Source organism: Cervus canadensis, chromosome 17 (genome assembly GCF_019320065.1).
Source record: "Cervus canadensis isolate Bull #8, Minnesota chromosome 17, ASM1932006v1, whole genome shotgun sequence".
NCBI classification, from domain to species: Eukaryota; Metazoa; Chordata; class Mammalia; order Artiodactyla; family Cervidae; genus Cervus; species Cervus canadensis.
The window spans coordinates 33,792,015-33,807,761 of NC_057402.1; the positions used below are offsets into that span (position 1 = coordinate 33,792,015).

The following is a 15,747-nucleotide window of genomic DNA, read 5'->3' on the forward strand; positions in this document are numbered from 1 at the left end:
GTGAATTACATCCTGTGGTTCCAGAGCTGGGACAGAAGAAGTAAAGAAAGAGAAGTGATGATTAATATTTATTGAAATCTTTTTACACACCAGGTACTTTGGAAGGAATTTGTAATGTACTGTGTCATTTTATCCTCAGAATTCTTTAGGGATTCCTTAATCCAGAGATGACAAAGGAACTCTCACAGAGTTTAAATAACTTGATAAGTCACAGTAACACAGAGATTCCAGAAGAAACTGAAGTTAGTAAAACACTATAATTCACTGAGGTGTATGGATGACTAGAAAGCCCCAGGGAGACAGATTTCATTTCAGATAAAAAGATGGGATAACTTAGACCAAGACCTAGACCAAGCCACGGGATCCAGATAGATTTGAGAGCAGCAGGCTGAATGGTCTGTGGCCAGTGGGACTGGGAGAAAATAGAAGAACAATACCTTCTGATTGAGAGAGGACTGGCTAGTACTTGAGAGATCAGAGTCCAGTGCCTGCGGAGAACACAACAAGGAATATTTTCCTTAAGTAAACTTTGGACCCATGCCAAACTTCTGCTGCTGAGATTTACTTAATAGGAGAGGAGCTAAGCTGTGAGAGGTGGTGGACCTGACTTTGGGGATGGCCAAAAAGAGAATTGTCCTCTGAAGGTGAGCCTGGTGAGGTCTGTAGAAACCTTTCCAGCAGGGCTGCTAAAGGCAGTCAGCTGCCTTGAAGGGGCTCAATAGCTGGAATATCCTTAGGTGGGGAGATGGGTCTGCACTGGGAGTTTCCTGAGGACTGAGTCTTGACTTGGGTGGTGCTCTGGGGCTCAAAATAAATGTCACTGAGCTTAGGAAGGACTGTATGGGGGCTCTTCCACTGCTCTTGCCTCCCCCTTCCACCGTCAAGTATTCTTTCCACCTGGCAATGCAAACATTTAATAATGAGATTGTTTTCCCCTAGAACATACAAGCAAGACATAATTCCTATGGGTGGGTGGTAGCAAATAAAGGGAAAAAATGACTGATTACTTTCAAAGATGTATCACTGATTAAAATTTTGTTGATAAATGATTCACTCTGAATATTAAGCAAATGGAATTCTGGCAAGATATATCTATAAAAATATGATCACATTTACCAAAGCATTTTTGTATATATCAGTTGGATTTGATGTGTGTTCAGTGATAAAGATTTATTTGTTTATTTTTGGCTGCACTGGCTCTTTGTTGTCACTCACGGGCTTTCTCTAGTTGTGGCGAGTGGGGGCTACTGTTTGTTGCAATGCACAGGCTTCTCACTGTGGTGGCCTCTCTTGTTGCAGAGATGGATTCTAAGTATGTGGGCTTCAGTAGCTGCGGTGCACAGACTTAGTTACTCCGCGCCATGTGGAATCTTCCCAGACCAGGGATCGAACCATTGTTCCCTGCATTGGCAGGCAGACTCTTAACCACCAGACCATCAGGGAAACCCAGTTAACATTTTGATGAATATAGAAGAACCTCCAGTTGATTCTTTATAGTTACCCTAAAGTGTTAAAACATGGTTTTAAACTATGTGACTTCAGAAATCTACTATTTGAATATAATATTGGTGTATTAGTCACAGGCTAATCTTTACAGTAAAAGTCATGTTATTTTAGCCAACATATTATGTGGAGTTTTGTATAATTGTCGAGTAACAATCCCAGAAGGAGACCCTCATCACATAGAAATGAGAACATTGGTCTACAGCACAGTGGGTTGGTGTGGAAAAGGGTTTTGGAGAAAGACTCTGTCCATAGACACTTGGGTTGCTCCCATCTCTTGGCCATTGTGAATAGCACAGCTTTGATATGGGTGTTTGTTAGATATTTTTAAGAAAGTAAATTTTTTTCTTTCTTCTATTTCTCCTATTGTTGATGTTTTCATTTAGATCTTTGATCCCAGTTGGGTATTATTTAGGTTTATGATGAGATGTGGACCCGATTTTATCTTTTTTCCCTCAAATGACTATTTGTTTCATTGCAACCTATTAAAAATTCATTGTTTTCCAGTGATTTGCACTGCCACATTTACTCTTAAATTGAGCCTCGTATGGAATTTCAATTGTTCCTTTGTTTTTTATCCTACCCAGGCCAATGGCATGTGGTTCTCAGGTACCTAAGGGGGCAGCTCTGGTAGAGTGGAGAGCAGGGAACCTTACTCTGGGAAGAGGTAGGTCCCTCCATCCATCCCCAGGCTGTGGGTAGAGGGGACACAGAGGAATGGATGGCTTGGAGGAGGGAAGAAGCTCCTGCTGACCCCAGGAAGGTAGGAATCGGGATTCACTTGTCCTGAGAAAGAGACCCCATCTTCCTGATGAAGCTTACCCTCAGTCCTGGCATACTTTGTTATACACGAATCATGTTTAATGAACACATTAGAAATCAGTCATTTCCACTCCAGACTAGGGTGTTTATTAAGGCTCTGGGAACTGCCCTGGAGCTGGGCTCTGCCCCAGAGAAGGAGACTCAGTCTCGTGGGATGTCACTCTGGTCTCCACTCTTTGAAGCGTCTCATTGTTCTCCTTATCCAGGGAAGGAAGCTGGAAATTCTGGTGAAGACTGCTGGAGGGGTCCCCATCCTGTCTCCATAGGAGACAATGCCCTGGGCCACATTGTTACACATGAGGGGGCCCCCAGAGTCCCCCCACAGGCAGAGGAGGGAAGGGACACTCTGTTTTCCAGGACTCCCCACTCCTGTTGCCCTCTCCCAACCCTCAGAGAAGACAGGGGTTGAGGAGAGCTCCTTCCAGTGCTGGCTGTGTGTGAGATGGGAGGGTGGTGGGGTGCAGAAGAAAAGCTTCTGAATTTTCCCATCACCAGGCTTCAGCCCTGACTGTGGTTGCTTCTCCAGCCCAACCCAGGTCAAGGCCCCTTCACCGGCCCCAGGAAACACTGCACATGAACATCCTGTGTGTCTGGTCCTTCTCCTATTCCCCCAGAGACTGGATGGATGGGGGATCTAGGCCCCAGACTGCAGCCATGGGAATGTGGTCTGTCCCACTGCCTGGTCTGCCCAGGGTCCCCTGTCAGTGTTGGCAGATGCCGTGGTCTTACCACAAAGGCAGACTTCTGTCTCGGGTCCCCCACACAGATCTGTGTTCGGCCGTTGTATGACATGAAGCGTCTTCTGCACACCCTATCCCTCTGCACACTCAGCTGCACACACTGGAGCGTGTCTGTTCTCATGTTCGGACCAGTCAGGCCCCAGCCGGCCACGGTGCACCGGGTCCCAGGCCTGAGTCTGTTCTGAGTCTGAGGCAGAGGCACCAGCTTCACGAATCGATTACGCTGGACTCTGTTCACCAGCTGATAAGAAGCACCCAGGCACTGAGGGACTGTCTATTCTATGCTCATCCCGTGCCCACCACCGCCCTGGGGGTCTGCCCGGCTTCCCCCCTCCCTGATCCCAGGACACAGGAAGGCCCCCATCGCCCTGGGGGTCTGCCCGGCTCCCCGCTCCCTGATCCCAGGACACTGGAAGCCCCCAGGCTGGGGAACGAGCCGCCCAGCTGAAGAACCAGAGGGTCGGTACCTGCAGTAACATGATGTCATTGCTGTGGCTCCACGGACTGTACCCGGGGTGGGGGATGGGTCTGAGCACAGGGACGCGCTGCTGCATGCCTTCCAGTGTCCTGACGTTGTGGGCCCCCAGGATGACATTCATTTGGCTGCAAAGGGAAGAGAACCTAGAGGTAAGGTCTGAACCACGGGAACTGTGGTCCGCAATACAAGTCAAGTGACTACCCAGGGTTGCCAGACCTCAACCTGAGAGACAGGAGGGCTATGGGGCTGAATTTTGCGCCGTGGGTCTCCCCTGCCTTGAGCTGGAGGTGGTGGAGGACATAGTGATTTTGAATTTTGCCTCCCCAACAAGAGATTGCAAAAATACCTCGAGGTCATAATTTGAGGTCCAGTGCATACATTTCATCTCCCGCTCTTGTTTTTTTTGATCAGGTCCTCCCCCATTCACACTGGCCTGCTTTCTGTCCCCCAAGCTCTACATGGTCATTTTTTATCACCCACTCATGGCTAGAACCCTGTTTCAGAGACTCCTCTCATGAACTCTTCTGGACCTGCCTTGCTGGTGCCCAGAAGTCCCTTAAATCCTCACCTTCCCAGGCAGTGAGCTGCTGCCATCACAAAGTCATCACGCACCAGGAACCCCCCACAAGCTTTCAGACCTCCTGGAGTTCGGATCAGAATAAATGCCATGTAGGGGCGGGAATGGGGCCTGGCCTCTCGGCCTCCGATGATCTGCCCTGGAAGGAAGCACTAGGATTATCTCTGCACCGGCAGGTGTGTGGACATCAGCTTGGTGGCTCCAGAAAGACTGGAAGTTGGGGAGCAGGAGAGATGCTTCAGGGGCAGGGTGAGCTGGTGGTTGGTGAGAATGGGGTCTGCAGGGTGCAGAATTGGGGGCAGCTCCAGGACCCTGCAGGAAGTGCTGCTGGCTCTCCATCCAGCCTCAGCGCCCTCCCACCTGCCCGGAAGGAAGGGCCAGGTGCGGCCTCCCTCACAGGAGGGTTTCTCTGCTGTGGGGATGGCAAACCCATAGCCCTCTGGAGGGGCCTGTCCCTGAAGTTCTGTGCCACTTTCTTCCTCAGGGAACTTTCCAGATGCCTGTGAGTCCAGCTCATGAATTTAAGGATCGAGAGATGGGCTGATGGGCCCAAAATCACTGTATCTTGATCCCCTAGGCTCTGACACAGAGGCTGCAAACTCAGTTCAGAGAGCACATTTATACAGCCGGTAGTACATGCCAGGGTGGTTCTGAGAGCTTTATGTACACTCCGTCTCTTAACTCTCATAGCGACTCTCCAGGTAGGCTTGATATAATTTCTGCCCTCAGAATCTGAAGCTGAGAAACTGTGGACTCATGCAAGCTGCCCAGTGATACAGGGCTAGCAAGTGTCTGGGCGGTCTGGCTTCAGCGTCTATGGGGTGGAGTTGGGCCCCTGAGGGTGGGAATGGTCACTCACCTGCCTGAGCCCTGGGGAACAGGAGAAAGGCCACCAGGAGCAGGAGCGGCCGCATCTTCCTGACGAGGCTGCCCAGTCAGTTGCTGCCCCTACTTCCTCCTGCCAGACTTTGAGCCCCGGGGAGAGGGAGGAAAGGTGAGGGTGGGGGGTGGGGGCTCGAGAATTCACAGTCCCATCTCCTGCTGCTGGGATAAGTTTCATCACCCAGAGCTGCCCAGGAGGTTTGCCCACCAACGGCCAGGGACCTGGGGGAAGGCAGTAACTGAAGCCTTCAGTGCAATAGCCCACACAGCTGCTGAGTCAGTGCCGGCCACAGAGATGGGAGCCCAGGGCACCGGGGCGGGGCTGGGCACTGTGCCCCAGAACCCCAAACCCACCACATTCAATGACGTCCTCACAGGCACCAAGGCTGGGACCTGTCTGCTTCCTCCTCCTCCCTCAGGGAATGGAACCTGCGTGTCTTCACCCCCTGGTCCTGAGCCCCACCCAGACCCTTGCTGCTCCCACTTCTTTCTAGAAGCTCTCAAGCGCCCTGAGGAGCTCTGCTCCTGGGGGGTGGAGGGCACGGCCAGAGAAAGAAAAGGGAAGAGTGAGGCTCTGCCACTGACCATTTCTCTCTCAGGTCACTTGAGCCCCCAACAAGCTCTCAGTGAATCATGACACTGGGGATGGCTTCTATTCTTCTGCCTCCTCCTGAGGTGAATGTTTTTGTGTCCCAGAAGCTTCCCTGCCTGCAGAAAAAGCCCAGTGACTTGATTTTGTTGACAGACCTCAGACCCTGTGGAAAATCATCTCAGATCCTATTCATCCAGGATAGACCGGTCAACCTAAACCCATCTCTGCTTCACGGGCGCTAGCTCCTAAGAAGGAGGCGCCTCACTGCTGTGTTACCTGTGAGACATGAAGAAGGGAACACTCACCATTGAGAGGAAAGGATGGGAGAGTTCTATAGAGTAACACAGGGGGTTGGCAGACACACGTAAAATACTTGGAAGACTCTGTGTTGCCTCAGAAAGCCCTACAGCAAGGTTAAAGTTTTGCAAAAATGTCAGAATTGAATTCTAATGATTCTCAACCTTTTGTGGATTGTTTTAAGGCCACTTGAAAGTCTTATGAAAGTTTAAGATCCTCTCTGCATATATAAATACCTGCAGGTTATCACTTATTCTCAGAGGTGCAAAGAACTTAATCCTTTCTCTAATGCATGGTTTATGCTTGCAACCTTTGAATATAGAAGAATTTCTTTATACACTCATCATTGTAAAAACAGATTATATTATACAGATATTGTATTAATATTAATATTGTATATTATACAGATATAAGAAGCACTAACCATCAATAATAATGGATGAGTTCATCTACACTAAAAATGTGTTGGGTGTATATGAATAAAGATAAAATTCTGATTACCAAAGACACTATTGAGACAGTGAAAAGTCAGCCGCATGGTGGGAGAACTAAGAAAGAGTTTTTGTCTGGGAGATATATATATATATATAAATCATATCTATATTAACTTCTAGGTCACTGGGAAGCCAGTAATTTTGAAAATCAGTAGTAAAGAATCTGCCTTCTAAAGCAGGAGACACAAGAGACATAGGTTCAAAAAAGAAAAAAGAGAGAGAGACATGGCTTCAATCCCTGGGTAGAGAAGACTCCCTGGAGAAGGAAATGGCAAACCACTCCAGTATTCTTGTACGGAAAATTCCATAGACAGAGGGGCCTGGCTGGTGGCAGTCCACAGGATTACAAGCCAGACCCGGCTGAGCGACTGAACAGCAACACATGAAACTGACAAATCCTTAGAAAATGTAACTTAATGAAACATACTCAAGAAGTTTGAATTTTCCTATGAATGTTAAATAATTTGATTCAGTTTTCAAAAATAGTCCATCAAGGACAGCCCCAGGCTCACAGGGATTCACTGGAAATCTGAGAATAAAAGTTCCAAGAATGATATACAATTTCTGCTGGCAAGGAGATGCTAAACATCTCCATTATGAGAATAGCAAAACCTAGATGCCAAACCCAGTGATGACAATATAGGAGAGGAACATTATGGGCTAATGTTATTCCAGTATTGATGTAAGTCAAATTGGTCAATAAGCAAAAACATTAGGTCATTTCTAATTTGGGTTTTTTCTGAGGATGAGTTGCTTTTCATTCAACACACAATTACTGTATATATGTTTCTCTGCTTCCCACACCTGTTGCTTTCCTGATTATCAGTTTTGTGTGTGTCTGATTAATAAAGCTGTAGCAGAAGTCTTTTAAAAAAACACACACACACAATTGCTATAACAACATGTTGATTGATGAAAGAAGAAACACCATATGATAATTCACCTGAAGGGGGAAAAGGCATGTACTAAAATTCGCCATTATTTTAAAAAATTCTTAGCAAAATAGGAACAATAAAGAGGCTCTTTATTCTGATAAAAGTCTCTGCAAAAATCCCATACCAAGCATTATACTTAATGATGAAGTATTGAATGGTTTTCCATTGGCGAGCAAAACAATACAAGGTCACACAGATAGCCATAATCATCATTTCTCTTCAACATTATATGAGACATTTTAGCCAGTACAGTTAAGCAGAAAATAGAAGGAAAGCTTCTATTTATAGATATAAGGACAGGAAAAGAGGAAATAAAACTGAATATTTGAGATATAGTATACATCAAGAATGCCCAAGAATTTCCAGACCCATTATTATGATTACTAAGAGAGTTTGACAAATTTTCTAGGCACAGAATCAATTTAAATATATACCCACTACAATATTGTAAAGTAATTAGCCTCCAACTAATAAAAATAAATGAAAATAAATAAATAAATATTAGTTATATTCTATATACATGGTAATACTGTCAGAAAATGAAATTTGAAAAAAAATTTAAAGCATGAAAATTGTCAGATAAGTAAATATAAACCTAAAGAAAAGATATGGTGAAAATTATAAAACTTTATTAAGAGACACTTAGAAGATTTAAACAGAAAGATATTTCATGTTCATGTTTACAAGAGAAAATATTTTTAAAATGTCATTTCTCCAAAAAGTGATCTATAGATTCACTGCACCCAAGAGGTATTTCATAGAACTTACTTGGTTCTAAATAGACATGGAAAATAGATGTGGAAAAACCCATGACCAAAAATAGCCAAGCAGTCTTAAAGAATGAGAACAAGATGGTAGGTCTTGCTTTAACAAATGAAGTCATAGTAGTGAAGATGGTGTGGCATTGATGGAGCATAGAGATATAGACTAATGGACAAGAAAAAGAGACTCTACACATATTGGGACAATGATACACACATATCAAGGGCTACCAGATGGCTCAACAGTAAAGAATCCATCAAATAATGCAGAAGACCCAGGTTCAATCCCTGGGTCAGGAAGATCCCATGGAGAAGGAAATGGCAACCCATTCCAGTATTCTTGCCTGGGAAATCCCATGAAGAGAGGAACCTGGGTGCCAAAAGTCAGACATGACTTAGTGATTAAAGAATGACACATATATCAAACATGGTTTATGATGGAGGTTTTATGGCAGAGAATGAGGAAAAGACTATCCTTTCCCCTCCTCAATAAGTGGTGCTAGGACAATAAATGGCAGTATGGTGTCTTATAAGGCACGTCTTTCTCCATGGAAAAAATCACTTGGCCCTGCGGCACCCTCTCCTGCTCCTTGACGCTGTGGCCCCAGGGTGCCGCTGACTGAGCTGCAGAGAGCAGAGCAGGGGTGTGAGGAGCGTGGAGTCACAGGAGATGCGGCCCAGGAGCCGGGACGGGCGGCGACATCAGGGCAGGGCTGCAGCTGAGGGGACACTGGGGTGACAGACAGCCCTGGGGCGTGACACTGTGTCTTGTGCTTTTCAATGACATGAGTGCAGGGCTTCTGGGGGCTTTCTCAGGAATATTGTGAATTTAATGTAAGCTTGCACTAGGGGCTTATAGAGGTGGATTTTGTAAAATCCTCATGTCCTTGAGCCTAATGCATCCCAGGATCTCAGTAAATGCTTTTTTTGGCTGCACAAGTGAATGGCTTCCTATTAGCTTTTGCCTGAGATTGGTAGGGATAGTACTGGTGGGATTCAAGACCACAGGGATGGGGGAGGGCACTGCTAAAGACAGTGGGGCAGCTGAGGGCCTGAGAGGCAAGGGGAGCTGGGGCAGAAAATGGACATCTGGGGGCCTGGAGAAGAGTCAAGGCACCTAGAGAGCTCTGGGTGATGTCACCTAGCCACTTCTGATCAATCACCCTGGACTTCTCTCCTAGCAGCAGTGAAGGGTGAGGAGCACTGAGAAGTCTTCTCTGGTTCTTAAGCTGGGTCCACCAAACACTCCCGAACTGTGGATGGTTTGTCTGAGTTGTCCTTTCCTGGCTGGACTGAGGGATTTTACTTACTCGTGTTTTGTAGCTTCACATCCTCCACCAAACGCACAACCCACTTTCCTGGTGGTGAGAGAGAGTCTGAGACCCATGAAAGCTCTTAGTGAAAATCTTTCTTCCAGCCTGCCATCCCTCCTTGCTGAGTGTCTATGTGGCATCAAATTTGTAGTCTTGGGATGGGAGCTGGTTCAGAAATTGGAGCTGAGCAGAGGGTCAGGACTGCAGGAGGTTCAGTGAGATGGGTTCTGCCCTCAGGAATGGGGACAGTCACTCACCTGTCCCAGCCCAGGAGGCAGAAGAAATGCCATCAGGAGCAGGAGTGGCTGCATCTTCCAGAAGTTCTGCCCCGGTCACAGCTGCTGGGGTTTCTCCCTTCCAGACACAAAGCATAGAGGAAGGAAGGAGGGGAGGCTCAGTGACCCCCAGACCTCCCAGAGCTGTGCACCCCCAGCCAGGTGTGAGCACGCCACGTGTGTCCACGTTCTCTGCTGTGGGATAGGTGAGAACGGCAGTCACCACACTTGCTCTCCCACTGCTGAGTCACAAAGCAAGAAGAAGAACACGAAAGCGGAGGCTGGGGTGCAGTCAGCGTTACCAAGTCCAGGCTCCCTGCTGTACAGAAGGTCAGTAAACAGAGAGATGAGTTGTTTGGGCGAGGAATAGTGACTCTACTTGGAAAGCCAGCAGACCAAGAAGATGGTGGACTTGTGTCCCAAGGAACCATCTTGCCTAAGTTAGAATTCAGGCTTCTTTCACACTATGATAAGAGGAGGGAGTAGCACCAAACATTTCTTGGTTCCCGTCAGCCTCCAGAGAGGATGTGTCGGCTTCTTCTATCCTGCAGTCTTTCCTTGGGGGGCCTGACCAGGATGTGTCCTGTGTTGTAAATTGTTGTAAATTTTAGCTTAATGCTCATTATTTGGGAGGCAGGATTCCAGAGATGAGCCATCATGTATAATTAAAACTTGTTTCCAACACCCCATTAGTAACTAATCTAATAGACTGCAAGGATTCTTCCATAATAGAGCAGTAGAGGGGCTGGACTCCAGGAGCACCTCAGTGACTGAATCAAGAATGTCTCCATTTCCCCACTGTTGGTTCTTTTATGATTCTGATGAGATCATGAGTAATTACTCAATAGCAAGGCCCAGGGATCTGAGAGACACAGTTCCTGCCCTTGAGAAGCTGACAGTAGGCAGAGGTAGACTTAGCATCTGTGGGTAGAGAGAAAGATGGTGAGGACCAAGACAAGCGGGTCTGCTTGGTGCCACGTGAGAAGGCAGAGACTGGACTTGCCTTATGAGCAGGTACCCTGGACACACCCAAGTGCCCCAAACAGCAATCCCATTTCCTATCCTGTTACCATTCTAGCCTCACATTTTTGGAGTGTTAGGAATCACTTCTTTAAATGTAAATATTTCACAACATAGGGAGCTTTTCTTATCCCACAGTTCTGAATAGAGTCCTGGACTTGATACTCACTGGGCCAAAACAAACCATCCCTGGGACCTTTGGCACTGAGCATCCCTCAGGCTGAGATGGGGGCTCTTCCACCCAAGTCAGAGTGCTTCTGAGTGGGAAGAAGCTTCCTCTCCAAACATGCTGGTGACGGGTGAGCAGTGAAAGAGATACAGATACTGCTCAATCTAGTAATACCTCCCCACAAAGTATTCTCTGTCCAGTGTCCAGAGAACCATGCCTCACATAACCCTGGGCCAGGCCATCCTAAACATGTGCAGATGACCCCAACACTCTCACCAGTATGAGGACAGAGGAAAGAGGAATGGAAAAGACAGCATGAAGAGTTCTGTACAACCCAATCCCAAGTGAATTGAAGGAACAACATCTTATGAACAAATAGAAAAATAGCAAAACGAAACATGTTTAAGCATTAATGATGATCTGAGAATGATGGAATTCTGCACTTCTTTTAACTTTCTTATTTATATGTTCTGTATTTAACTATGATGTCTTTTGCTTTTCCATCCAAAATATATTTGGCCACATTCAAAACTCACTCACCATGCAAGTGTTCAGCAAACCACTCCCCTTCAGCCTAGCCTTCCCTGAGCTGCATGTTTTAAAAGTTAGTAACTTTCCCAAATGCATTCATAGATAAAAATTCAGAGATTATTGATAAATAGAAGGAAAAATTGAGTCAATATCCTATAGGTTATAAGAAACCTTTGAAACATTAGGATACCCCTGAATCCAAAACTTTTTATTACAATGACTTTCCTTTAGAGATAAATATATTTATATACATACCACATGGGAATAATGGAGGTGGGGAGAGGCTGGCTCAGCCCAAAATGGAAGAGCTCCCTCAAGGTCACTTGGGGCTGAAGGAGGATGTGCTGTCAAGACACCAGAGGCTGTATAGAGCCCTGGATCCAGGACCCCAAGACAGGGCTGTGACAGGCACTCGAGCTGGGCCTGGGAATACTGAAGCCCTCCTGAAACTTTCTCAGACTTCTCACCTCTGTCTCTTCTGATGCAGGGAGGGACTGCATTCAGTGAGTTTCACCTTTGTAAACCTCCCCCATTTCTGTTAGGATGGACAAGTGCCCCCCTCAACCCCAGAGCCTCAGGTGGCCCTCCTTCCAAATCTGGATTCTCCTCTGTTGCCCCCTGGGCACTGGGATGGGGGATATGAGAGTAAGTGTGGATGAGGAAGAGGGCATATGGATGAGACACGAGGATGGTTAATAAGAGGGTCGTGAGGAGGGGTCTCTCTTGTCTGATGGAGCTCACGGGCAGCCTGCATGGGGACTAGCTCTGGGGACATGTGACTGGAGGGAGCTGGCTGTCGGTACAGCAGGAGTTTTTATTTCAGAGTTGGAAGGTGGGGGTGGGGTGCGGTGTATGTGCTGGAGGAGGAAGATCAGGTGTGAATAGACGGTTGCCTGACAGAATACATGCCTAACAAATGTGTTTAGGTAAATAAAAGAGGAATCAGTGATTTCTGCTCAAGAGAGGAAAGTTTATTAAATTCCAGGCAGCCCTCCTTCACCCACTTTGCCCAGTGCACCCATTCCAGGGAAGATGGAGGGTCCATCCCAGGGGCACCTCAGGCTTATCCCTGCCATTTGTACTGTCTCATTGTTGTTTGGATCCAGGACAGAAAGCTGGAGATTCTGGTGTAGACATTTGGAGGCGTACCATACTCTTGTCCCCATATATGACTTTGGGGCAGTGTTCACCCCCCAGGGACACAGGACAGAGACCAGATAGGAGGACAGTCTGGGGACACAGGGATGGGGTTCATTCCCACTGCCACCCATCCTCCCAGCTCAGCTGACCCAAGGTTTTGCATGGACAACACTGGGGATCTCACCAAGAAAGTATTCTTCCTCTCCAGCATAGCAAGTGATACATTTCTCCTCCCTTTGGACTTTAAGATCTACCTCCTGTAGTTTGCACAAGGCATATCTATCCCGAGTTGCCCCTAGCCAGCCACACTGCACATTGTACCTGGCTTCACCTTCTGCCAGCTTCTGGGCAGATTGGTGAGGCTTACTGCATCTGTCAAGTCAGCGTCATCAGCTGAAGAAGAGAAAGGCATTCTCACCTAGTGATGGCCACAGAGACTGCAACAGTCGTGGGGTTGCCTTCTTCTCAGTGCTCGCACCACGGAAGGGGTCGCACAGGAGGAAGGGCAGGAATGAGGTCAGGGGGATGCAGAGCCCTGGGAGGAAAGTGTCCCAGAGCCAGTGCAGCCATGCGTCCCACCAGAAGTAACATATCATTGGGCCAAGTCTTACCATTACAGTCTGGGTGGCGGATGGCTCCTGTCACAGGGATGACCTACTGGATCCTCTCTGTTCCATGATGTTGTGGGCCCCCAGGTGACATTGATTGAGCTGCACAGAGAGCAGAGAGGGAGCAGGTGTCACAGGAGATACAGGCCAGAGGCTGGGAGGAAAGATCACTGCTTGGGACAGGGTGGGACTGGATGGGAGAGAATTCTAGGCGATGGGCCTGGAGCTGAGCATCTCTGAGCAGTCTGTCTCTGGCAGCCCAGGCAGGGAGGACCTCCTGGAGTCCACGAGGGTGTTCAGTCATGCAGAAGCTTGACAGTCACAGAGGGAAACGTGAATTTCTCACACGTGTACTCTAGGGTCCAGGGCACAACCTTGGCTTCCTTCCATTCCAGGTCTGATCAGTTGCTTCTCTTCATGTGCCACTGGCATGCACTTGGCCCTCTCTCCCCAAAGCTCACCTGGACTTTGAAGAGCTTCCTACGTCCCCTGCAAGGGGTCAACAGAGGGTGGGGGCCGGGCACTGCTCCTCATCTTCCCAAGGAGTGAGCTGCTGTCAGCATAAAGGCCTCACGCATGAGGAAACCCACACAGCTGAAAATGTCCTCTGAAACCTGATATTCAACAAATGCCATGTAGGGATGGGAGTGTGGCTTGGCCTCATGGCCCCCGATGATTTTCCCTGAAAGAAAGATTCCAGACTGCCCGCTGTGCTCATGGAGGCGAAGGCTGAAGAGGGGAGATCGGACCAAGGTTGCTGGTCTTTGAGAAAATTCAACCTGAGTTCAGAAATTTCCTGACATGGACCAGGGCCAGAGTGTGCATGAGTGTAGCATCTAAGCAGGTCTGTGCCTTGTGGGGTGTGTCTGGGCCTCTGAGGGTGGGACCATCACTCACCTGCCTCCCCAGTGGGGAACAGAAGAAGGGCTGCCAGGAGCAAGAACAGGACCATCTCTCCAGGAAGGCTGATCAGATTCTGAACAGCTACTGCTTCCTTCTGATCTTTTAACCCTGATATCTCCTCTGCTGTGGTGGCCGTTATCACAGGAGGCTTCTCAGAGTGTCACACCACTGTTTGATCAAGTGTTGGGGTCCCAGTGGAGTAAGAAGTTAACGAAAGCCTCTGATAAGTTCTTATCCGTGGGGTGGTAGGGATACTGCATCAGCAGATCTCTGATCCCTGAGCCCCAGAAACCTGGGCCTCATGATGGTAGATCAAAGAATGTCTTCATTTCTGTTGCTCTCTAGATCATCACAGTGATTGCGTCTTGGACCTCTTTGTGTGAAAGACTGTGGGAAACACTGAAGATAAGCTCTATTGCTTCTGGTGGAGGAGAGCTTGCCATCATGATCAGATAAGAACAGTGAGATTAAGGGAGGGAGACACACAATGGAGGTCATATCTGCACCATGCAAATGTGGAAAGGCACGGAAATAAAAAAATTGTTGTTTCTAAACATCTTGATCCCAAGCCTCTTGAAAAGTAACATCTTAGTTAAACAAACAAAGCCCATGGTCAATAGTGATTCGGGCTGGAGAGTCACAGTGAGCCAAGGGGTCTCCTCACACCACATGTGCTCGTAACCATGCACTGCGTGGCCCGGATATCAGATTACATGTGATGTGAGGCCTGTTCAAGGATCTACTGTAAATCATAAGCAAAATCATAATGGAAATTAAAAGAAAAGAAATTCAAAATGGTAAGTAATGATGAAAATATAGTAAAATCTGTTGGCTATGTGTGAATAAAAATAAACTTGACCACTTAACACTTTTTCTCTAACTCATTGAAAGGTAAAACATGAAAACTTTGAATATAGGAGAATTTCCTTATACATTTAACCTTGTAAAAGCAAATAAATACAAGATATAAAAAGGACTATCAAAATGATGGATAAGTTGATCTATATTAAAAATTTGTTGAGTATGTAAGAATCAAGATAATTCTGATTACTGGATCACTCACCTAGAGCCAGACATCCTAGAATGTGAAGTCAAGTGGGCCTTAGAAAGCATCACTACAAACAAAGCTAGTGGAGGTGATGGAATTCCAGTTGAGCTATTTCAAATCCTGAAAGATGACGCTGTGAAAGTGCTGCACTCAATATGCCAGCAAATTTGGAAAACTCAGCAGTGGCCACAGGACTGGAAAAGGTCAGTTTTCATTCCCAATCCCAAAGAAAGGCAATGCCAAACAAAGCTCAAACTACCACACAATTGGACTCATCTCACACGCTAGTAATGTCCAAAATTCTCCAAGCCAGGCTTCAGCATTATATGAACCGTGAACATCCAGATGTTCAGGCTGGTTTTAGGAAAGGCAGAGGAACCAGAGATCAAATTGCCAACAATCACTGGATCATCAAAAAAGCAAGAGAGTTCCAGAAAAATATCTATTTCTGCTTTATTGACTATGCCAAGTCTTTGACTGTGTGAATCACAATAAACTGTGGAAAATACATCAAGAGATGGGAATACCAGACAACCTGACCTGCCTCTTGAGAAACCTGTATGCAGGTCAGGAAGCAACAGTTAGAACTGGACATGGAACAACAGGCTGGTTCCAAATAGGAAAAGCAGTACGTCAAGGCTGTATATTGTCACTCTGCT

The 15,747-nt window shown here is 47.0% G+C and overlaps 1 protein-coding gene across 2 annotated transcripts; it reads right to left on the bottom strand.

Moving 5' to 3' along the window:
• Window positions 1-238: 238 nt before the first annotated feature.
• Window positions 239-14,152, bottom strand: LOC122455212 (cathepsin G-like). 2 transcript variants are annotated; one of them, XM_043490176.1, is made up of 7 exons: window positions 14,035-14,152; window positions 13,141-13,239; window positions 9,652-9,748; window positions 4,112-4,259; window positions 3,533-3,668; window positions 3,055-3,306; window positions 375-897 (listed from the first exon to the last, which is right to left on the bottom strand). In XM_043490176.1, exons 2-7 carry the CDS (start codon window positions 13,141-13,143, stop codon window positions 697-699), a joined length of 837 nt encoding a protein of 278 aa, XP_043346111.1. In that variant the 5' UTR covers window positions 13,144-13,239; window positions 14,035-14,152; the 3' UTR covers window positions 375-696. The 2 variants fall into 2 exon arrangements, with proteins under 2 accessions (XP_043346112.1, XP_043346111.1); XM_043490177.1 differs by lacking the exons at window positions 13,141-13,239; window positions 14,035-14,152 and having other exon boundaries at window positions 239-488; window positions 9,652-10,434.
• Window positions 14,153-15,747: the final 1,595 nt, after the last annotated feature.